General features: G+C 38.8%; 1 protein-coding gene across 1 annotated transcript in view; it reads right to left on the minus strand.

Moving 5' to 3' along the window:
- Window positions 1–20,678: 20,678 nt before the first annotated feature.
- Window positions 20,679–24,606, minus strand: part of LOC140737832 (mannosylglucosyl-3-phosphoglycerate phosphatase-like) — a 67,304-nt gene continuing 63,376 nt past the window's right edge. Inside the window, exons 7-8 of the mRNA XM_073064516.1 lie at window positions 22,889–23,072; window positions 20,679–21,063 (exon numbers count right to left, since the gene is read on the minus strand). Of these exons, the coding sequence (XP_072920617.1) occupies window positions 20,873–21,063; window positions 22,889–23,072 (375 nt within the window). The 3' untranslated portion in view covers window positions 20,679–20,872. The remainder of the gene's footprint in view (window positions 21,064–22,888; window positions 23,073–24,606) is intronic.

Consider the following 24,606-nt stretch of genomic DNA (forward strand, 5'->3'; position numbering starts at 1 on the left):
CTCAGAACCCAACCACCAAGTTCAGGAACAGTTATTACCCCCTCAACTATCAGGTACTTGAACCAAAGCGGTAACTTCTCTCAACTTCACTTGCTCCATCAGTGAGCTGTTCCCACAACCTATGGACTCACTTTCAAGAACCCTTCATCTCATGATCTCAAAATTTATTGCTTTATTATTATTATTTCTTTCTTTTTGTGTTTGCACAGCTTGTGGCTTTTGCGCACTGGCTGGTATGGTCTTTCATCGATTCTGCTATAGTTATTATTTCTATGATGGATTTATTGAGTATGCCTGCTTGTATATGGTGAAATGCATGTACTTTGACAATAAATTTACTTTGAACTTATAAGTCCATTAAACAATATGGAAATCTCCCTGTTAGATGCCTTTCCAAACTCTGGTTAATTTTATTGACTTTAATTGGAGTCTACACTAGATTGAAATTAACTGCTTTTAGAAACTGAAAATAGCTCAATTGAAATTCCTTGAATTAAATTAGTTGCTTTACTTTTTATACTTTTTTTCCCCCAACAGACCTCCACTTTGTGATCCTGAAGTTAGCATTATTACATTGCTAACTTGTGGTATATAATTCAAGTATTAAATTGTATACCACAGTGAAAACCCATCTAACAATCATGCTGTCTGAAACAGCAATGGAAATAGTTCTATTGAAGTGTTACTCCTCATGGACCTGTAAACATACACCTTCCAGTAATTAAATTTACATTTCACCCATTGGAGGTGTCCTGTATTCATTTGCTTCTAGTTAATTTTCCAAATGTTCAAATTTTAATCATGCACCTGCAAATATAATCTAAATATAGATGTTAGTGGTATTTTTCAGCTCCTTTATCTAAATTACTTAATATTTTCATTGCTGATAATAAAATTAAATAACTAAAATTACTGGGCTCACTACAAACACGATCTTATGACTCAAACATACTTTTATTTTACTTGTGCACAAGGAGAAGAACATGGGCACTGTCACCCACACTGTTCTGAAGCCAGGACAGAAAACTTCTAATTTTATACAGAATTGGTTTATTATTTACAGATACTGTATTAACCAGTGGGTAAATTGTACATGTTTGAATTCCTTACTTGCAAGATCAATTGTCATACACAGTACAAATGTTAAAAGTCAATAGAAACTACAAGCTGACATTTTAAAGTTATAAAGCAATTGTTCCTTAGCTGTTGGGTGTACAGTGCCTTGTAGAAGTTTTCAGCCACCAACCCTTTGTTCACATAAATGAGCATTATAACTAGGAATTTTGATCAATTTAATTGAGAATTTTTATATGTGAATCACATGCTCCTTTTTTCCCCCACAGTAGAGCCCAAAGAACAGGTAAAATTGTAAAGCATGAAAAACTGAATTGTCAGCAGTTCAGAAGTATTCATCCCCTTTGCTCAGTACTTGGTTGAACCACCTCTTGCAGCTATTACAGCCAGTAGTCTTTATGGATAAGTCGTTATCAGTTTTGCACAACGTGATGTAGCAAAATTAGTCCATTCCTCCCTGCAAAATTGCTCAAGCTGTGCCAGGTTAGTTGGGGAGCAGCAGTTTACAGCAATCTTGAGGTCTTGCCAGAGATGTTCAATCAGCTTAAGGTCTGGACTCTGAATGGGCCACTCAAGGATATCGATTTTCTTCATTTGAAACCACTCAATGTTTGCTTTGGCAATGTGCTTTGCCTTGTTGCCCTGCTGAAAGACAAACTTCCTCCCCAGTTTAAGCTTTCTGGTAGAGGCTAGTGAGTTTTTAATCTAGGATCTCTTAATGTTTAGTAGCATTCATCTTCTCATCCATCCTGACCAGATTTTGAGTCTCTGCTGCTGAAAAGCATCCCCATAACATTATGCTGCCTCAATCATACTTTACAATAGGAATGGTGTTATCTGCCTGATATTCAGTATTAGATTTACACCACATGTACTGCTTAGTGTTGAGGCCAAAACGTTCCACTTTTGACTTAACTGACCTGAAGTCTTTTTTTCACATCTTTACAGCATCTTCTAAGTGACACTTTGCAAAATCTTTATGGGCAAGGATATGCTTTTATTTTTAGCCAGGGCTCTTCCTTGCCACACTTCCATAAATGTCCTTTATGTGCAAGGCCTTAGAGATTGAGGGACAATGAACTTCATCTCCAGTTGTAGCCACTGACTCCTGCAGCATTTACAAGTGCCATTCTTCTCTAGTGACTTAAGTTTAGAGGGGCAGCCTGACCTAGGCAGTGCGGATGTGGCTTCACATTTTTCCACCTTTTCATGATGGGCTGCACTGAGCTCCGAGGTATGTTCAGTGCCTTTGAGATGGTCTTGTATCCTTCTCCAGACTTGTGCTTCTCTATCGTCATTTCCCCGACTTGTCTTGCTCTTTGGTCTTCATTTTGGTTTGGTCTATTGAATATCTACCATACTGTTGGACCTTACAGAGAGAGGGGATCCTCCAATTTTCTACATCAACAAATTGAGTGAGCGGGTAAGGTAATATGCAGTACTGCACCTAAGGAATGTTAGCATAGTATCTACAGCCTCAAAATTTTGGTTTTTAATTTTTTGTTTTGTTGACAGGTTTTGCAATTTTTCTTTTGATTTGACATGGTGTACAGTGTTTTGTAGATTAGCTCAAAATCCTGCTTCAATACATTTTAAATTCAGAAAATGAGACAGTAAAATGTGGAAATAGCTGTGGGGGCTGAATACTTTTTCAAGGCATTGTATTTCACATCCTTCCGTTATTCCTACCTCATCCATAACAGCCACTCTCTACTATGTAAAGGGAAGCTGTGTTCTTGGAGGTAGATTACACACTGCCACAGCCCTTCTCACCTACCCGCAATAAGTAAATATGGCTCTGTTGGTCTTGCTTCAAAAGATCTCCCTCGTCTGTGTTTAGCTACACATTGCCGCGGTCATCCTTGCCCAAATGTTGTTTTTAACCCTTGCTTTACTGCAGCTTCCATAATATATTTATATAGCTGTCAAAGTGTAAGAATCAATGAAAAATAATAATTTGATACATTGACATACGGTACAAGATAAAATGGACAGTGTTATTCCTTCTTATTCAGTGATATAGTAATATTTTCAAAGCATTAGAAAATCACAGTGTGTTAAAACAGAGAAAGTAGGAGTAACTATTTGACTTCTCAGACTTACTGCACAATTAAACAAGATCATTGTTTAGCATCTCCTGTCCTGCTTTGGCATTAGGAAATACTGTATATCAATCCCCTCCTTTAATATACAGTATGTAATGACTTACCTCCGCTGCCTTCTGTAGAGAAGAAATGCACTGGTTCACTACCCTCTATGTTAAGAAATCTCGCCTGAATTCAGTTCAAATGATACATATTGATTCTTGAGGCAATGGCTCTATATATAGACTCCCCTTTTAACCTAATACTGTCACACTTCTTCCCTTCAGAAGTCATGATTAAGCCCTCTCAAATGTTATTTTTGTGCCAGGCAGCAATTAATAATTGTTGTAATTCATGTACACATTCAATAAATAATATCTATAAATAATAATAAGTTCTTTGTTGATCCCGGGTGGGAAATTATTTTGTTACAGCAGCAACATTTAAAAACACACTTAGCAATAATAATAAATATAATAATAATAACTAATAATAAAGTACAGAATAATAACATACACAATAATAATTTACCAATGTAAATTATTAATTTATCTATCCACCATCAACCCATTTAGTAAAGTTTTCCAAGCATAGTCAATTCATGTCTCAGCTTCCTATAAGTTTGCTCGCTCAGATTTAGGACCGTATTTTCTGAATATATGACTAACTGTTCCATCTTAATGAAGAATTCCATCATGCTATGATTGTGCTTACCTAAAGAACCATGCAGAACAAGATGGCTGTGTGTGAAATCATGGGTTACCATTACTTGTCATGAGCACTGCCATATTTTAAAAGCAAGCAGGGCCAATCAGGACTTCCCACTGAGTTCCAGATTGATTGGGTTATTAGGTAATTGACAAGGGCCAATTTAAAAAAAAGTTAAGCTTAAGTAGAGTGACCATAGTGCAAGTGGAGAACTGAGGATTTGGCTCAAAAGAGTCAGGATAATGCTTTAAACTAAAGAGTGGGCTGTGGGTGGGTTTAACAGCTTGGAAAAATACAGATACAGTAAAAGAGGAGAGTGCAGGAGAGGTTACTGAAGTCTCAGAATAAAGAATAAGACAAAAAGTTTAGAAATGGACAAGAATTTAACTTGAGGCAATAAGTAGACAAAATTGACATCACTGAGTCATGGTTGAAGGAAAATCACAGCTGGGAGTTTAACATCCATAGATACACATTGTATGAAAGGACAGGTAGGTTAGAAGAATTGGTGGTGTGGCTTTGCTGATAAAAACGGAATTAAATCCCTAGAAAGAAGAGACATAGGATGAGGAAATGTAGAATCCTTATGGGTAAAGTTAAGAACAGGAAGTTAAAAGACTCTGATGTGTGTTATATACAGACCTCTGAACAGTAGCCAGGATGTTGTCATGGTCCCGACCATTAATTCCTAATATTCTCCTAATTCCCTTTTCCCCATGTTCTCCTGGGTGCCTTGATCGCAGCACACCAGATCCTCATCTAAATCTGCAGCATATATATATTCCAGCTTTGCATCCACTCATCACCCATCCTCCGCAACAGATGTGGGGTACAAATTGCAAATGGAGATAGAAAGGGCACGTAAAAAGGGAAATGTTACGATGGTCATGGGGATTTCAACAGGCGGGTTGATTAGAATAATCAAATTGGTGCTGGATCCCATGAGAAGGAATTTGTAGAATGTCTACGAGATGGCTTTATAAAACAGCTTGTGGTTGAGCCCACTAGGGAAAAAAGCAATTCTGGATTGGGTGTTGTGTAATAAGACCATAAGATATAGGAGCAGAATTAGGCTATTTAGCCCATCGAGTCTGCTCCACCATTTCATCATGGCTCCACCTGCCCTCTTATCGTATCCCTTGATGCCCTGACTAATCAGGAAACTTATCAACTTCCACTTTGAATATACCCACAGTAACATTCTCAGATACATATCTTCATTAGCCCTGTCAAGTAATTGCAGTAGAAATATTCAGATAAATCATTTTAAAATGGAATAGGTAAAATATCAAAAAATCTTATCAAAGGACAATATAGACAAGTCAAAGAAATAAAGAAGGAACAGTTACACAATCTAAAGCTTAAATATTGTGGAGTAAGGGCAGCCTGAGGGACTTTAAAGGTTAAAAAAAAAGGCATAGCAAAGAATGCTAAGAGTTGCACTTAATCACATTTACAGCAAGGAGGAAAACAGACAATAAAAAGTGAAACCGCTTTTTACTGGGCGTCTCGCTAACAGCCACTGGACTCAGATGTGAGAAAACTACCTTTTTTGAGACTCTGATTGTCTAGGATAGATATGACCTCGATCCCACCAAACCCTTGAGGTTGGGGTGTTTCACCCACCTGAACCCTGATTCGTGTGAATGCTGTATAACTTACTGCTCCTATGTAATCGCCTGTCTGCAAGAAATAACAGACCATACACTGGATACAGTTATAAAGAAAGTATATTTAAGAATGTTAACTTAACCAAAGTTATTAAAGAAAAGAAAAAAGGGCTCATCATAATTAAACAGTCAAATATGCACATAAGTTGAAGCTCATCTTGCAGTTTCCTTTAACTCGTGCTGGACCCTCAGTCTGTGTGGAGGCATACACCACTTGCCAAATGACACTTGAAATCCATCTAGAACAAACGGGCTCTCCCACAGGAGTATTGGTTCTTCCTCCTTGAAGCCAATCATCTGCACAAAGCACCCTGGGCACCAGGGACTGTATCCTCAGCCATCTTCCCTTCTGTATTCTCAAAGCTCCCGCTTAAAAGACCTCCACCTACACTAGTGTCTGTCACAAAAACTTCTCTGCTCAGCATTCTCAAAAACCTTCTCCCAATTCCTTCCACACGGAAGGTTAGTTAAGAAGGTTCAATCATTAGGTATTAATGTTGAAGTGGTAAAATGGATTCAACAGTGGCTGGACGGGAGATGCCAGAGAGTAGTTGTGGATAACTGTTTGTCAGGTTGGAGGCCGGTGACTAGTGGTGTGCCTCAGGGATCTGTACTGAATCCAATGTAGTTTGTCATATACATTAATGATCTGGATGATGGGGTGGTAAATTGGATTAGTAAGTATGCAGATGATACTAAGATAGGTGGCGTTGTGGATAATGAAGTAGGTTTTCAAAGCTTGCAGAGAGATTTAGGCCAGTTAGAAGAGTGGGCTGAATGATGAAGTTTAATGCTGATAAGTGTGAGGTGCTACATTTTGGTAGGACTAGTCAAAATAAGACATAAATAGTAAACGGTAGGGCATTGAGGAATGCAGTAGAACAGAGTGATCTAGGAATAATGGTGCATAGTTCCCTGAAGGTGGAATCTCATGAGGATAGGGTGGTGAAGAAAGATTTTGGTATGCTGGCCTTTATAAATCAGAGCATTGAGTATAGGAGTTGGGATGTAATGTTAAAATTGTACAAGGCATTGGTAAGACTAAATTTGGAGTATTATGTACAGTCTGGTCACCAAATTATAGGAAAGATGTCAACAAAATAGAGAGTACAGAGGAGATTTACTAGAATGTTACCTGGGTTTCAGCACCTAAGTTACAGGGAAAGGTTGAACAATTTAGGTCTTTATTCTTTGGAGCTTAGAAGGTTGAGGGGGAACTTGATAGAGGTATTTAAAATTATGAGGGAGATAGAGTTGACGTGGATAGGCTTTTTCCATTTAGGGTAGGGGAGATTCAAACAAGAGGACATGAGTTGAGAGTTAGGGGGCAAAAGTTTAGGGGTAACATGAGGAGGAATTTCTTTACTCAGAGAGTGGTAGCTGTGTGGAACGAGCTTCCAGTAGAAGTGGTAGAGGCTGGTTCGATATTGTCATTTTAAAAAAATTGGATAGGTACATGGACAGGAAAGGAATGGAGGGTTATGGGCTGAGTGCTGGTCAGTGGGACTAGGTGAGAGTAAGTGCTTGGCACAGACTAGAAGGGCTGAGATGGCCTGCTGTAATTGTTATATGGTTTATATGGTTATAATTCCACCATCCTGATTGGCTGACACCACATTCCTAAGTTGAACAACAAAGCCCTTTATCTTAGCTCAAACCCAAATAGGCTGAAAAAAGAACTGACTGTGCTTACAGAGCTGCTAAAATAAAACACCTACAGCATAGCTGTAAAAATCTTAGCCAAGGATTTACATTCTCCCACCCCCCACAAATAATAGTCATGTCCTCATGACTGAAACTTATCAAACCATCATCAATAACACAGTTTTCAAAGGAATTTTGTGATGTCAGGATCTCTAATCTACTTGTAAGCGGTAGTGACGTATCTTACTAGGGGGATAGACACAACATTCTGTTTTCCCGGTGCTTCATAGGCCAGCCTACCTGGAGGTGTCCTCACTCTCTAGCTACTCCGGGACATAACGTGATAGGGTTAAACTGGGTGTACCACACGGTTCCTCCTTTCTACTCATCATCCTGCTTAGGAGGAACTTGCCGCTTCTCAAAAGCAGCTCTGAACACGGTGAATGTTCAAGGTTTTCAAAAAGTTCTCTTCATTTCTCTCCTTGCATGCTCCCAGGAGCTTTCTCACAATGGCAGTATTTGTATCACAAGAATAGAAGCTCCACCCTTGTCAATAGTCTCAGTTACTCTGCTGTCTGCTTCCGAAAACTCCAGCTTCAACGGCAAGTAACCGTCATATGGGTACTTACCAGTACCAAGCCCCTGAATCTCAAGCACACTGAGTAGCGTCAATGGTAAATGCACCAAATACCAATTGTCAAAGGATCTATAAAGCCAATTAACTTGAGAACCTGTGTAAAGTATGGCTCTAGCATAAACACTTTCAATCCATATGGATACATCAGAGCTTGGTCCCACAAACCTTCAGGAATAATGTTTTGTACTTTAGTATTTCCCTTGATACACTAATAGGAATATATGTATCCTCTCCGAAACACCAGCCTGTTCCTTTACTGGATCCCTTTATAGTTTTGCCTCTTTTCTTCTCTGTTTGATTAATTTACTTTCCAAAGCTTTTACTGTCCTTCACACTCCCATTTGAAATATCCATTTTCACCACAGATGTAACAGAAAATACCAGTCAGGTCCCTGGTCAATGGACCCTGCTCTGTAGGGTATATCCCACCACGTTTGGTGGCAGCACCAACTGATATCATCTGAAATACCTCGATCCGCAGATCTTTCACAACATCTGCAAACCCCCAATTGTGAGGCATCATGAATTGCTTTAGCAACAGAGGCTACTACCGAGGATGTTGCCCTGCTGATGGAGGCCTCCACCTCTAACTTCTCTGACAACTCAGTAAAAAATGGAGGAAGGCACACCTTGCAGGTCATTCGAATACATAAGCAATATCATCGTGTAACAACGTGCTTTCACAAATAGTTCCATCCTCAAGCAATTTCTCTCAGCCAGTTGAATGCCCCCTTTCAGCTTCTCCAACCTGAAATGTAGGCAGACAACTTCACTCCTTCCTTCTGAAATGTGTACCTAAACTTCATCCCAAGATCGGCTGCGCTTCCAACAGTGCCAAAAGCTTGCAGATGTGGGTAATGAATTTCCTGCCTTGAGGAACCTCACTCAGCCACTGGCCCTTTTAAGCTCTCTACCAGTCTCTGTTTTTTCATATTATCTGAGCACTGCCATTCATCCAGTAACTGAGATGTCTGCTCAGCCCTAACCTCATATTCTTCTTCCCCACCGCATGTGGGTTCGATCCTAGAGAATATTTCCAGCCTACAGTAACTTTGGCTCTCCACAGATATACTCCTGCATTTATCAACCAGTGATGTAATAGCCAAAACAAGCTCAGAATTTAAATCTCCTTCCCCTCACTCTGTAGAAATGAGAGCAACTTTTCTTTAATTTTTTCATCCTCAGCTACAGGAAACTCAACTTCCAATTCAGCACCCATGCCTGCACTCCCCTCTTCTCTTAAAGTATGGATGGTCCATGGCCCTGCCTCTCTCTGGATCCCCAATGGTATCCACTCCCATCTCATCATCACTACTCTGAACTGAAACGACATCTTTGCCCACCATTTGGTCAAACTGTCGTTCTGTGATCTTAACTTTCCCTAATACTTTAACGGTACTTAAAACCTTAATCAATAATTCATCTGGTCTGCACATATTCACCCTGCTCAGAACACAAGCATTAGTTATGGGCAATCTCTTTGAATCGCATTAACGCTTAATCCATGCAGCATCCATAACCACGTATCTTAATCACTTTCCCAGCCAATAGTTTAACACAGGTTTACAAAAGGTTTAGGGAGAAAGTATTTGTAACTTGGGAGAAACAAGAGAGGGCAATTCAAAGAAACAATGAAGAACTGTGTGTGAAATTGTAAAGGATTTAGGTAGTTGGAATGATAAGAGATTAATGAAACTGTGACAATGAACTAGTTGAATGATGATGGGTAAGATAAATGAGTTGATTGAATGGTGCTGTAACCCTGACCTTGCACTCAACATCAGTAAGTCTAAGGAACTGATTATGGAGTTTAGGAAGGGGAAGGCGGGCAAATTCGCAAAAGTCCTCCTTGAAAGGTCTGCAGTGAAAAGGGTAAGCATCTTCAAGCTCTTGGGTTTGACTTTTCAGAGAATCTATCCTGGGGCCAGTACATAGATGCAACTCTAAATAAAGCATGCCAACATTTCTACTTCATTAGAGGTTTAAGGAAATTTTTGTGTCATCAAACATTTTACGAAGTTCTACATGTATACAGTGGAAAGCATTCTGGCAACATGGCCTAGAATGGGAACTCTAAAGCACAGAATGCAAGAGGCTACCATGAGTAGTGGACTTAATCAGTTTTATCAAGGATTCAGCTCCTCACCACCCCCCCCCCCCAATTTCCTCTCCCACCACCACCACAAACACTGAGGTCTTCTACAAGAGACAATATCTCAGGAAGACAGCATCCATCGTCAGCAAGACCCATCCTCCCAGCCATGTCCTCTTCTCAATGCTGCTATCTGGCAGGAGATATAGGAGCCTGAAGGTCCACGCCTCAAGGTTCAACAACAGCTTCTTTCCCACTGCTATCTTAAAATGACCTGAAAAACCTGTATACTACCTCAGACTACTTTGTGTTTCTTTTCTCAATCTTGTACTAATGTTGTTATGTTTATTTCACACGTGTAAGTTATGCATCATCTATATCAATTTATGTTAACTTAGGTTTGCCCTATCTTGTAATGTACTGTGCTGCTGCTGCAAAGAACTAATTTTCACTGCATTTATATCTTGCCTATGATCACAAATAACCTTAACTTGAATTATTCCATCCAAAGAAAGTGAGGATACTAATCCTGAAAAGTAATCCTTTAATAGAAGGAAGTTAAACAAATATGAATGTGTTTTGTGAGGTTCATTTCAAATTTGTCTATTAATTTGCTACTACCTTGTTTCAACTTAGAAATAATGCTCACTTTAGTGTCCAAGGTATTTTGAGTTATGCTATCAATCAAAATCTATTATCAAAATATGATTTAATAACATGGGCATGTTCCCTGGAACACCAAGCACCATTTTGTCCAGTATTTCCTCCTATAACATTAAGATAGTTGTAGCCATTATTCTAACATTAATTTCAGAACAAGTGGGAATACTGGACACAAAGATAAGCCACCTCAACATGGAAATACTAAGTTTCCTAAAAATTAACATTAGTACAACAACAATCTGCAGTCTAATGTATACTTTCATTTCTTGAAATTCTAAGAGGACTGTCCCAAAGTTCATTAATTCAATACCCCAATACCCACTTTAAACTTTACATTATCCTTCAAGATTTATGTACTTCAGTTAATGTTTTGAATTTGTTAATGAAGTTGGTAATAAAAAATTATTCCTGCCTCTTGGAGGTAAAGTAATTTTGCAACTTGTAAGTTAACTGAAAACTGGGAACAAGAAAACAAAGTAGATGCTGAAGAAAGTGGAAGAAAGAGTGATCAGAAGTGGAAAGGGTGAGCAGTTTCAATTTCCTGGGTGTGATCATTTCTGAGCATCTGTCCTGGGCCAAACATATTGATGCAATTACAAAGAAGGCACGACAGCAGCTATACTTCATTAGGAGCTTAAGGAGAATGGGTATGTCACTAAAGACACTCAGAAATTTCTACCGATGTACCATGAAGAGCATTCTAACTGGTTACATCACCATCACACACGCTAGGCATTTCAGGAACAGCTTCTTCCCCTCCACATTCAGATTTCAGAATAGATAATGAATGCTTGAGCACTACCTCACTATATTTTTACTCTCTCTTTTTGCACTAATTATTTAATTTATTTATATATACACTTCTTTTTGTAATTTATAATTTTTACTATTTGTTGCAAAACAACAAATTTCACGACATATGCCTGTGATATTAAACCTGATTCTGATTCTGAAATTTATTGAAGAAAAGTTATTTTTGGCTTTGTAAAATACTACTAAAGCTGTAAAACATGAATGCTACACATTCTTCTTTTATTATTTTGTATTTATTCCTTTAAAAAATCAAGTCTTGCTTATCAATGTGAATATTGGAAAAATATTAGTTCACAAAATAATTTTTAAAAATAAATTGGGATGGAACTGGATTATTAAACCCTTGAAAATTAGGCTAGTCTTTAATAATATATTGTGATAGTGTAAACAGCACAGTCGACCTTGCAATGTCTTCCTCACATACAGTACATATGGAGTTTAAATTGGGAGAGATATTCCACAGGCTATCAACAATCTGTCATAGAAACATAGAAACATAAAAAATAGGTGCAGGAGTAGGCCATTTGGCCCTTCGAGCCTGCACCGCCATTCAGTATGATCATGGCTGATCATCCAACTCAGAACCCTGTACCTGCTTTCTCTCCATACCCCCTGATCCCTTTAGCCACAAGGGCCATATCTAACTCCCTCTTAAATATAGCCAATGAACCGGACTCAACTATTTCTTGTAGCAGAGAATTCCACAGACCCACCACCCTCTGTGTGAAGAAGATTTTCCTCATCTCGGTCCTAAAAGGCTCCCCCTTTATCCTTAAACTGTGACCCCTCATTCCGGACCCCCCCAACATTGGAAACAATCTTCCTGCATCTAGCCAGTCCAATCCCTTTAGAATTTTATACTTTTCAATAAGAACCCCCCTCAATCTTCTAAATTCCAGTGAGTATAAGCCTAGTCGATCCAGTATTCCTTCATATGAAAGTCCTGCCATCCCAGGAATCAATCTGGTGAACCTTCTCTGTACTCCTTCTATGGCAAGAATGTCTTTCCTCAGATTAGGGGACCAAAACTACACACAATATTCTAGGTGCGGTCTCACCAAGGCCTTGTACAACTGCAGTGGAACCTCCCTGTTCTTGTTCTCAAATCCTTTTGCTATGAATGCCAACATACCATTTGCCTTTTTCATCGCCTGCTGTACCTGCATGCCCACCTTCAATGACTGGTGTACAATGACACCCAGGTCTTGTTGCATCTCCCCTTTACCTAATCGGCCACAGTTCAGATAATAATTTGTTTTCCTGTTCTTGCAACCAAAGTGGATAACCTCACATTTATCCACATTAAATTGCATCTGCCATGAATTTGCCCACTCACCTAACCTATCTAAGTCACCCTGCATCCTCTTAGCATCCTCCTCACAGCTAACACCGCCGCCCAGCTTCGTGTCATCCGCAAACTTGGAGATGCTGCATTTAATTCCCTCATCTGAATTATTAATATATATTGTAAACAACTGGGGTCCCAGCACTGAGCCTTGCGGTACCCCACTAGTCACTGCCTGCCATTCTAAAAAGGTCCCGTTTACTCCCACTCTTTGCTTCCTGTCTGCCAACCAATTCTCTATCCACATCAATACTATACCCCCAATACCGTGCGCTTTAAGTTTGCACACTAATCTCCTGTGTGGGACCTTGTCAAAAGCCTTTTGAAAATCTAAATATACCACATCCACTGGCTCTCCCCTATCCACTCTATTAGTTACATCTTCAAAAAATTCTATAAGATTCGTCAGACATGGTTTTCCTTTCACAAATCCATGCTGACTTTGTCCGATGATTTCACCTCTTTCCAAATGTGCTATTATCACATCTTTGATAACCGACTCTAGCATTTTCTCCACCACCGATGTCAGACTAACCAGGTTATAATTCCCCGGTTTCTCTCTCCCTCCTTTTTTAAAAAGTGGGGTTACATTAGCCACCCTCCAATCCTCAGGAACTAATCCAGAATCTAAGGAATTTTGAAAAATTATCATTAATGCATCCACTATTTCTTGGGCTACTTCCTTAAGCACTCTAGGATGCAGACCATCTGGCCCTGGGGATTTATCTGCCTTTAACCCCTTCAATTTACCTAACACCACTTCCCTACTAACGTGTATTTCCTTCAGTTCCTCCATCTCACTAGACCCTCGGTCCCTTACTATTTCCGGAAGATTACTTATGTCCTCCTTAGTGAAGACAGAACCAAAGTAGTTATTCAATTGGTCTGCCATGTCTTTGTTCCCTATGATCAATTCACCTGTTTCTGACTGTAAAGGACCTACATTTGTCTTGACCAATCTTTTTCTTTTCACGTATCTATAAAAGCTTTTACAGTCAGTTTTTATGTTCCCTGCCAGCTTTCTCTCATAATCTTTTTTCCCTTTCCTAATTAAGTCCCTTGTCCTCCTCTGCTGGTCTCTGAATTTCTCCCAGTCCTCAGGTGTGCCATTGTTTTTTGCTAATTTATATGTTTCTTCTTTGGACTTGATACTATCCCTAATTTCCCTTGTCAGCCACAGGTGCACTACCTTCCATGGTTTATTCTTTTGCCAAACTGAGATGAACAATTGTTGTAGTTCATCCATGTGATCTTTAAATGCTTGCCATTGCATATCCACCGTCAACCCTTTAAGTATCATTTGCCAGTCTATCTTAGCTAATTCACGTCTCATACCTTCAAAGTTACCCTTCTTTAAGTTCAGAACCTTTGTTACTGAAATAACTACGTCACTCTCCATCTTAATGAAGAATTCCACCATATTATGGTCACTCTTACCCAAGGGGCCTCGCACGACAAGATTGCTAACTAACCCTTCCTCATTGCCCAATACCCAATCTAGAATGGCCTGCTCTCTAGTTGGTTCCTCGACATGTTGGTTCAGAAAACCATCCCGCATACATTCCAAGAAATCCTCTTCCTCAGCACCCTTACCAATTTGGTTCACCAAATCTATATGTAGATTGAAGTCACCCATTATAACTACTGTTCCTTTATTGCACACATTTCTAATTTCCTGTTTAATGCTATCCCCAACCTCACTACTACTACTACTACTACTACTACTACTGTATCAGAGCGATACACAATCATTCCATACTGAAAATCAGTCAGATTGTCCATCACAGTCCTGAGTAAGTCTTATCTCACCACCAGAATACATCAACAAGAGGTGAAGGAACAGTAGGTTACCTATAAAAGGGAGGAGCCCTTGGAAGCCTCAACCTTGATTCCAGACTTTATGATATCTCAAGATAGCCTCCACATTATGAACTTTCTATCATCTCTCAGAGAACAAATCAATACTCTTCCATGTTGAGTGACACATAGAGGACACACAAAGCTGCCTCACCCAGAATACATTCTATGTCTTTCACCAAGAGTACATCATTGATCAAGCTGTGAGTTACGAAGTAAAGAAAAGCCAGCCAAGCTCTGTGGCAAATACCTCAGCAAACCAATAAAAGGGATGAATCCACTTGACCTCATCTTCACCAATCTACCTAGGGCAGACAGATCAGCTGGCTACGAAAGAAATGATGAAGGTGACCACCAAACAGTCCTTGCGCAAAGTACCATCTTCATATTGAAGACACTCTCTGCTCTGTTGTGTACTAAATGGAGTGAACTCAGAAGAGATCTGACAACTCAGAACTGGACTCCCATGGGATGTTGTAGGCCACCTGCAGAAATGTACACTATCAAAATCTGCGAAGTCATGGATGGCCCAGCCCCTCCCTTACTCTATCATTACTCTCAAGCCAGAATTTAAGTCTGGTTCATCCAGGCATGCATGCAGAAGAGGACACTTGTCAGCATGGATGTGGTAAGCTGAGTAACTGAACTCCATGCTAGAAGACCATATGATTTTATGAGTCATATCTTGCACAAAAGAAATTGGTTATCAGTGATTAATCATCTCATCCCCAGGATATCACTGCAGGAACTTCTAAAGCAGGGGTGACCAACCTTTTACATTCCATGCATCAATATATTCACACACGAGTTCAGATGCGCCATACAACTCTTGTACCCTTATTCAATTCTTGTAAAAATATGATAATATAGACATATTTAGCATTTTTACATGATATATTGATTTAATATAAAAACAAAATAAACATTACTTACCTTAGTGAGACTTTTAACAAATATTTTGTCTTCTTTTGATTTCTTCCTTTCTCTTAATCACATATTCTTTCCATAACTCAGACCCAAGCACTAGCTTCAGTTTTCCTTCTATTTCAGTCTGATGTTGTGTTTTATAGTCTCTATTAAGATCATGTCTTCTATTATGTGAGAAAATGTTTTCACAAACAATGCACAATGGTTTTCCTGACGGACCCACTATAAATAAGAACTCATTTTTCCACTGTTCACTGAATTCACGCTTACTATCACTTCCTGCTTTTCTTTTGCACTGTGATGGGTAACTGAATGTAAAAACAAGGCTTAATTTTCAAAAAAGTACGTAAGTCACAAAGGATGAACCAAGCACAACTCCATAGCGCACGAGTGTCAATTGTAAACTGACTGGCAAAACCCTGCGACGCACCCACATTCCTGTTATAGATTTTTTTTTCTACAAATCGGTTTTTGGTTAATACTTTTGCATGAGTAGGCTTACTTTTTTATTATTATCACTGGGGTGCAATGCGCCACTTCTAATCATCCAATGTGTCACTTGTGGCGCATGCGCCATAGGTTGGCCATCCCTGTTCTAAAGGCAATGACTTAGGCCCAATATCCTGGGGTCACTATTGATCAAAAACTTAACTGGGCCAGCCACATAAATACCATGCTTACAGGAGCAAGTGAGAAGCTGGGTAAACTAGTTAATAAGTAAGCCCCTGGCACAACAAAGACTTCCTACTATCTACAATGTACAAGGCAGGCCATCAGCAGTCACCTTACTATGAACAGATTTTGCTCCCAGTAATAGTCAAGATGACATCTTTGTTTTGCATACACGTCATTCTGAATGAGCAGTATAACACACTCATCAACCAGGTATCCAAAGTATTATTTGAATGAGTAATCAACTCTGCCATGCATTAGTCCTTTTATCTTTCCAAGAAGCTCCATTTCCAAAGCTAAAGTAAAAACATCAGTTGAACAGCAATTATATTAGCAAAATGGCCTTCATGTGGCAAAACAACCTTAGATGCTTCACAGGAAAACTATCAAACACAAACTGATGCAGAGCCAGATTAGAGATAATGGGACAAATGGGCAAAAACTTACAAGGCGTTAAGATTGTTGCATAGATTGACTAGGCACTATGAGCTCTGGAAACTGAACATACAGCTGTCAATATTTATGAGATTAAATACTGGAAATATCAAGAAATCACAATCAGTAGAACACAGACCTGTCAAAGAATCAGAGGGCAGAGACAGGTGACAGAAAACAAGAGGGGAAAGAAAAATACAAATGACTTTTTAAATAAGTGTAGTAATTTAAAAACCAAGGTGTGACCTAATCAGGTTGATCAAACGAAGGGATAGTGGGTAGTGGGCTTGGAGTAAATTAGCAAGCATGCAGAAGAGTTCTGAATGACTTTCAAATTTATATAAAGTGAATTAAGAGAGCAGAGTTGAAATATAATGCCTCTTTAAATTTTGCAATGGTGCTGCTTCCTGCACTCATGTTGAGCTCGACAATTTTATCTTTGCCTCTTTCACCCTGCCCTTAAATTCATTTGGTCCATCTCTGATACCTCCCTCCCCTTTCTTGATCTCTGTTTCCTCTCTGGAGATGAACAGTCAACTAATACCTTTTATAAACCTACTGATTCCCATGGTTATTTCAACTATACCTCTTCTCACACTATCTCCTGTAAAATGCTATTCCCTTTTCTCAGTTTCTTCGCCCCACTGAAACTGTTCCCAGGACATGGCTTTCCCTTCCAGGACATCTGAGATGTTCTCCTTCAAAGAACGGGATTTCACTCCCTTCACTATTCCCTCAACCACATCTCCTCCAGTTCCTGAACATCCATGCTCACCCCATCTTACTGCCATCTTGGAGTTCCTCTTTTCTTTACCTACAACCCCATCAGCCTCAGCATCCAACATATTATACTCCACAACTTCCACCCTCTGCAAAGGGATTCACCTACACCCCCCTCCACTTTCCATAGGGATTGCTCTTTCTGCAATTCCCTTATCCATTTGTCGCTCCCCACTAGCTTCCCTCTCAGCACTTAGCTCTGCAAGCAGCCTAAGTGTTACACCTCCTCCCCCATCTCCATTCAAAGTCCCAAACAGTCCTTCTAGATGAGGCAAAACTTCACCTGCCAATCTGCTGGAGTCATCTATTGTGTCCAGTACTCCTGATGCGGCCTCATCTACATTGGTGAGACCAGTGGTAAATTGGGGTACCGCTTTGTTAAGCACCTCTGCTCCATATACTACAAGCAGAACTTCCCTGTGGCCAAATATTTTAATCTCATTCCTGTTCTGACATGTCGGTTTATGGCCTCCTCTTGTGCCAAGGTGAGGTCACCCTCTGGGTGGAGGAGCAACACATTATATTCTGTCTGGGTAGACTTCAACCTGATGGTATATTTATTTCTCCTTCCAGTAAAAAATTCCCCCCCCCCCCCACTTTCTCTATTCCCGATTCTGACCTTTTGCCTCTTCTCACCAGCCTATTACTTACCCGTGTCCCCCTCCTCCTTGGTCCACTCTCCTCTCCTATCAGATTCTTTCTTCCCCAGCCCTGATCTTTCCCACCCAGTTGGCTTCACCTATCACCTTCCAGCTAGCCTCCTTCCTCTCCCCACCCCACATCTTTTTATTCCAGCATCATCCCTCTTCCTTTCCAGCCCGTTAAAAAGGTCTCGGCTCAAAATTCTGTTTGTTCGTTTCCATAGATGCTGCTGTACCTGCTGAGTTGCTTTAAAGTTTGCGATGTGCCTTTACTTTTACCACTTCCTTCTCTTTCTTCCCATGGAATACCATTGGCAGGATTAAAATGGTCTAGTTTCACCGTTCTTATGGCATAGAGTGGCAATTTGGGCCATCAGCGTAGGCTGACTCTCAAAGCAATCCAATCATAATTTTCCCTTACCTATTCCTTGTAACCTGTCCTTTCTCGAGCACCTATCATTTCCACCGTGGTTCTCCCATCAGCCACCTAAACTAAGGATAATGACAGATACCAATTATCTTATCAACTAGCAGTATTTGGGATCAGGAAGGAAATCAGAGCACCTGGTGAAACACAGTCCCAGGGTGAATGTGCAAACTCCTCACAGTCTTTTGCGTCTGACCTCCAGAAATCACTTACCTTTAGTCTACCACTATAATGTTGAGATAGGAATTTTCATCTAGGGGATCATAAATCAGCTATCATTAAAGAAGACCATCTAATGTTCCAATTCATCGTCAAGGAAATAAATATTTGCCTCCCATCTTTACCATGATTCTTGGAGTTTCATAATCATTCATTTTCCCAATAAGTTAATGTGACCTTCATGGATGTTTTCATTTTATTTCAGGCAATTCCAGCTACATTCAGTCAATGTAACTGGCACTTTTCCATCAGAGCTGAGCCAAAATCAATTACTTCCTTTCCCTCTACTGAAACACACATTGGATTTTTATGTAGCGCTAAGTATTCATAATACACCATGTTTATAAAGCATTTTTAGATGGGAATAGAATACAGGTCTATTAATTGAAGGACTATTAAGAAACAAAAATGTAAATGATAAGAGATCTGTCTGAAAGATCCAGACTTTAGCAGACATTTGCTGCTGTCTTTCTGACTGTTCTCTAATTTACAAGTAGTTAAATAACAGGCATATCTAGTTTTCCAGCAGTTACACTGAGCAATCGATCAGCTATTCACTTCTATAGAGGTACATCACAAAAGGAACGGGTAAAATCATGAGTAATGTAAGTATTTTGAATCAATTTATTTAATTGTCTTAAGTGTCTTAGATTTTGTTTTTTAAATTTCAGAATTTATCAATACTAGGATTAATTACAAATATAAAACCATTTTGATGTCTGAACACTCAGAAAGCTTGGAAACATGGGCTGTGCTGGTTGCCCAAGCTGCTTTGTGGAAAGTGTCTGTTGCGTGCAAACAATGAATCAATGCATGTGGCTCAACAATCAGGTGAGTGCAGATTTTATGAATCAAATTTCTGTTCAAAGATATCCTCCAGGCAAATGCAAATCTAGTAAATAAGAAAGTAGTTAACAAGCATGGTACTGTTTCCAGTAAATCTAGGCCAATACCTATCCATCGTCTACTCAAGATGATGGGTAGCTACTAGGCCTGCCCAATAAATGCACGTTTGTCAATGTCAGTGCCTTTTACATCTATGAACAAGTAAAACATAGTGCTTCTAAAAACTAAAATGCATGATACTTATTGAATGAGTTTTAAGTTGCGCTGCTTTATGAATCTTGTCTAGCTTTGCCCTTTGTAGAGGTTTGGGGGCTGGATATGCATTATAGATACCTACAATATATGAAAAGAAATAGTTCACATTGCAGGTCAGTGCCTGGTTTATCAACAGAAAAATATCTGTATTCTTCTATTTCTATTTATGAAATTAAATGGTTTGGCACGGACTAGATTAATCAAAGGGCCTACTTCTGTGCTGTAGTTTTCAGGACCCTAAATAGAAACTGACTGAGCAGGATGTACACATATGAAACTTTACATTGTATTATAAAACTAAAATATTTTAATAAACATGACAGTGAGTATTTCCTAATCTTTCATTCTATGAACATTTATTGATTTTTTTGTCTAAATTCCCAATCTGGTTTGCTTATCTTTTGACTTTTCCTGTTTTTTTTAAGATGGCTGTTTAATTGAATTCTATAACTCTGCAGTGAATGGTGATACAAGTGGATGTTATCCATTTGTTTTCTGTACTGGCTGAGCATTTATTTTGTCGATTCAAGATTAAGTAAATTGTGCCCGCTCCATATTTTTGCCAATTACGCAGAGTGCCAGATACATCTCACGTAACATTTCAGCTGCAAATACAGTATGTGCAAGTATGTTTAAGACATGGAAAAATAATGTTACCAAATTTACTGAAAGCTATGCACTTCTCTTATTAAATAACCCTTCAATCATTTTGTGTTGTCTCATTATATTACTCCAAAGCATAGCAAAATATAAAAGTACAAAGGTGTAAAGATGCAAGCTCAGAAATAAGGATACTAAATGTTAATATTTTCAGGGAAGTCGGTCTTAAATAAGAAAAGGAATCATTGTCAGATTCAATTTCACAAGACATGAGAACTAAAGATCAAGAATCCACTTTTATTTCAGGAAGAATTTCTTCAGTTAATTTTGAATTAATAACCTTTTGTGGATTTTTCGTTACAAAATCAAAGCAGGGATTTCACATTACTCAAATCTGTAGAGAAAAAAAGTTTTCCTTTAATAAAAAGATTTTACAATAGAATAACAAGTAAATTTAATCCTGAAAATACAGAGATTAAGTTACTACTTTAGTTTACAACCAGCTGAGTTATCTGCACTATGAAGATCTAAGGAAAATGTCCTTTGGCCTATTTCTCGTTCAGAACGTAGTTGCTTGAGGTGTTGTTTCATTTCCTCAGTTACGTGATATATCCTTCCTTCCACTTCAGGGACAGGGGCAACTACAATTTTGTCATCAGCTTTCTTTTCAAAATCTAAGAAACAACAAAACAATATTTTTGAGTGTGAAAGATTACATTAATGAAAAGCAAAAAATACCCCTTTTTTAAAATAAATCCATAAACAAAATGACAATTTCTTCTAAGAAACATTGACATTCTCTCTTTCTTTGCAAAGGATTTCCTTTGGGATTTCCAAGTTGCCCTCATATTACAATGATGTGTGGGTTGGTAGATTAATTGGTTACTGTAAATTGCCCTTAAAAGTGTAGATGAGTGGTAGCAGATAGGGGAAAATTGACAGGAATGTGGGGAGAATAAAATGGGATGAGTGCAAAAGGATGTTTGATAGTTGGCATGGACTCAATGTGCCCATTTCCGTGCTATATGAATCTAAATTGTACTTATTAAAACAGAATGTATGAATGAGAAAAATCATCTGTAGTTGGTCTGTTCAATGTAAATACTTATTATCCAAAACTATTTATTTCATAATCCTGAAGTGGTTAGATATTAAAAGATAGCAATTTTTAAATTCTGTACTTTTATACAATATACAAAATGATAATGAACTGCAGAAGCATCAAACATCTCACTATCAACATAAGCCATTTAATTTCAAATGGCGTAAGAAATAATACAGGATTAACTACTACAATTGTACAAGTGAGTGTAGAACAAGATTAGACATAAATATTAAAATTCTTAATATAGATATTTACTAAAAGTTACAGAAAATCCTTTTAAAAGTTCCACTTCATTAATAAAGGCTAAGAGGAGATATGATAGAAATGTCTGAATGTATTTAGTCTTAATAACTTAATTAGAGGCAAATTATTTTCAAAATGTGTACTTCATTTCTTTTAAACAAACCATTTTAGGAGGAGTAAAATCAACATTGATTTAATAACAATAGAGATAGGCATTTGAACATACTGTAAGGAGAACATAATTATCCTTTTAGATTCGCAGTATGTCTGACAAGCTAATACACAGAGGAAACTGGACATACACAGTGGCATCTAATAATATGTAATATGTGACTGGGTATCACTTCTGTAATTGTCATTTGAACGTTTATGGCCCATGCCACTTGTGAACCACTCATGCAAAAGAAGGCCTTCAAGCACTTGCGAACCTTGTTTCATTGCTAGTCAATCCAATGCAAGGAACTGCCCTCAAGGCAGTTCCTTCTAATTAGTTTACTCAGTATCATTCAGTCCCAGCCCACTGGAATCCTAAACAAGGAAACAACCCTCATCCAATTACTCTGTCCAACAATCTATAAGACATACCTATCACACCAACTGTTCCCCTGACTAAGCATCATGCTCTAGACTACCAACCATGTTCATATAATGATGGGACCGTGAATTACTAAACAATATTTTTAACATGTAACCCCTTGACTAATGCCTCATCCATGCCTCCCAATTTTGCCAGTAGTCAATTTTACCCAGACCAGTATCCTCCCCAAAAGCTCTCATTTTTAACCTCTTTTTACCAATCACCATCAATCCCTGGCCCAAAATGCTGACTGCTCGTTTCCACGGATGCTGCCCAACCTGCTGAGTTCCTCCAGTGTGTTGTGCGTGCTCCTTTGACCCCAGCATCTGCAGTGCATTTTGTGTCTTCTGATTTCTAAATTAGGCATTTCCCCAATGCCTAATTTAAATGATGTCATTTGTATGCTCAGCAGAAGAAAGGAATTCTCTTCATGCAAGTCCTGTTCACTAGCACACAGTGGTTTGGGCTTCATCCACAGCTTTGAACAGAATGATTGTTTGCCTGTCACAAACCAAAAGGCACAGGCATAAAACAATTTCTAGACAAATTCTTTCAACAGAAGAACATGAAGTACCTGTTATGGATGCAGAGTGTGAGACTTTGATTAAACCCATCCGATGTCCAGATTTACATTTCTTAAGTCCTTGAACAATTTTTACTGATTCAAAATGATTAATGACAACAGTAGAGAGACTGGGAGCAGTTTCTGTGTCAACCATCCACTGACAATTACGGAACATCACATATCCATCCTTGCCCTGTAAAAACAGAATATATCAAAGTTCAAAAGTTCGAAGTAAAATTTATTATCAGAGTACATACATGTCACCACATACAATCCTGAGATACTTTTCTGCAGGCATAGTTAGCAAATCTATAGAACAGTACAGTAAACAAGTTCAATGGAGAACAAACTGTGCAAATGCAGATATAAATAAATAGCAATACAAAACGAGCAAGAAATAAAATAAAAGAGTCCTTAAATGAATGTAGTTATCCCCTTTTGTTCAAGAGCCTGATGGCTGAGAGGTAGTAACTTTTCTTGAACCTGCTGGTACAAGTCTTGAGCCTCTTGTACCTTCTACCTGATGACAGCAACAAAAAAAAGAGCATGGCCTGGGTGGTGGTGAGCTTTGATGATGGATGCTCCTTTTCTACAGCATTGTTTCATGTAGATGTAGATGGGGGTTTTACCCATGTTGTACTGGACTGAATCCCACTACCTTTTATTGGATTTTCCACTCAAAGCCATTGGTGCTCCCATACAAGATGTAATGCAGCCAGTCAGCACACTTTCCATCACACGTCTACACAGCTAGAGAAGTTTGCCAATGTTTTTGATGACATGCTGAATCTCCATAGACTTCTGAGAAAGTAGAGCTGTTATCGTGCTTTCTTTGTAATTATATTTATATGATGGGTCCAGGACAGGTCCTCTGAGATAGTGACACCCAGGAATTTAAAGTTACAGACCCTTTCCACCTCTGATCCTCCAAAGATTACTGGCTCATGGACCTCTGGTTTCCCCTTCCTGAAATCTTCTATCAATTCATTGGTCTTACTGACATTGAGTAGGAAGTTGTTATTACATCACTCAGCCAAATTTTAAATCTTCCTCCTGTATGCTGATTCACCACCACTTTCAATACAGCTCATCAGCAAACTTGTTGGAGCTATACTTAGCCATGCAGTCATAGGTGTAAAGCGAGTAGAGCAGGGGCTAAGTACACATCCCTACAGTGCTCCTGTGCTGATGCAAATGGTGATGGATATTGTCTTCATGGTAAAACTATTGACAGCATAACTGTGCAAAATCTACAGTGATGATTTTGTAAGAAGTACTACCAGTAATTCATTTGCCTTCTATCATCCAACAATTCTGATTCTGCTTAACTGAGTCAACAGTTAATTGGAGCAGCTGCTTATTTGGGACAAGTCTTAAAGAACAAAAACTAATTAAGAAAACTGCCTGGATTTTCGTTGCTTATTTGGGACACTACGCCACTTAACTGGGGCAGGAGACCATTATCAAGCAGGTTCTAACTAGCATCAGTCGCACAAACTTCTGTAGCCATTAGACACTACACTGTGCTTAGAGTGAATAGTTTGTAAATAGCATGAGTTGCATGCGTTTGTGTTCAAAAAGCAGTGATTTTTGTCGCAGGTTGTTGGTGAGACAAAAGCAGTAAGGCAATTTGGAACTGTTTTGCTCATTGTGGTTTCTAGCATCCAGAAAGTCCGGGCTGAAAATGAAATCATTTCACTACAACAAATTAAGAACTATGGAGAACT

The sequence above is a fragment of the Hemitrygon akajei genome, chromosome 13, assembly GCF_048418815.1.
Source record: "Hemitrygon akajei chromosome 13, sHemAka1.3, whole genome shotgun sequence".
Classification (NCBI taxonomy): domain Eukaryota; kingdom Metazoa; phylum Chordata; class Chondrichthyes; order Myliobatiformes; family Dasyatidae; genus Hemitrygon; species Hemitrygon akajei.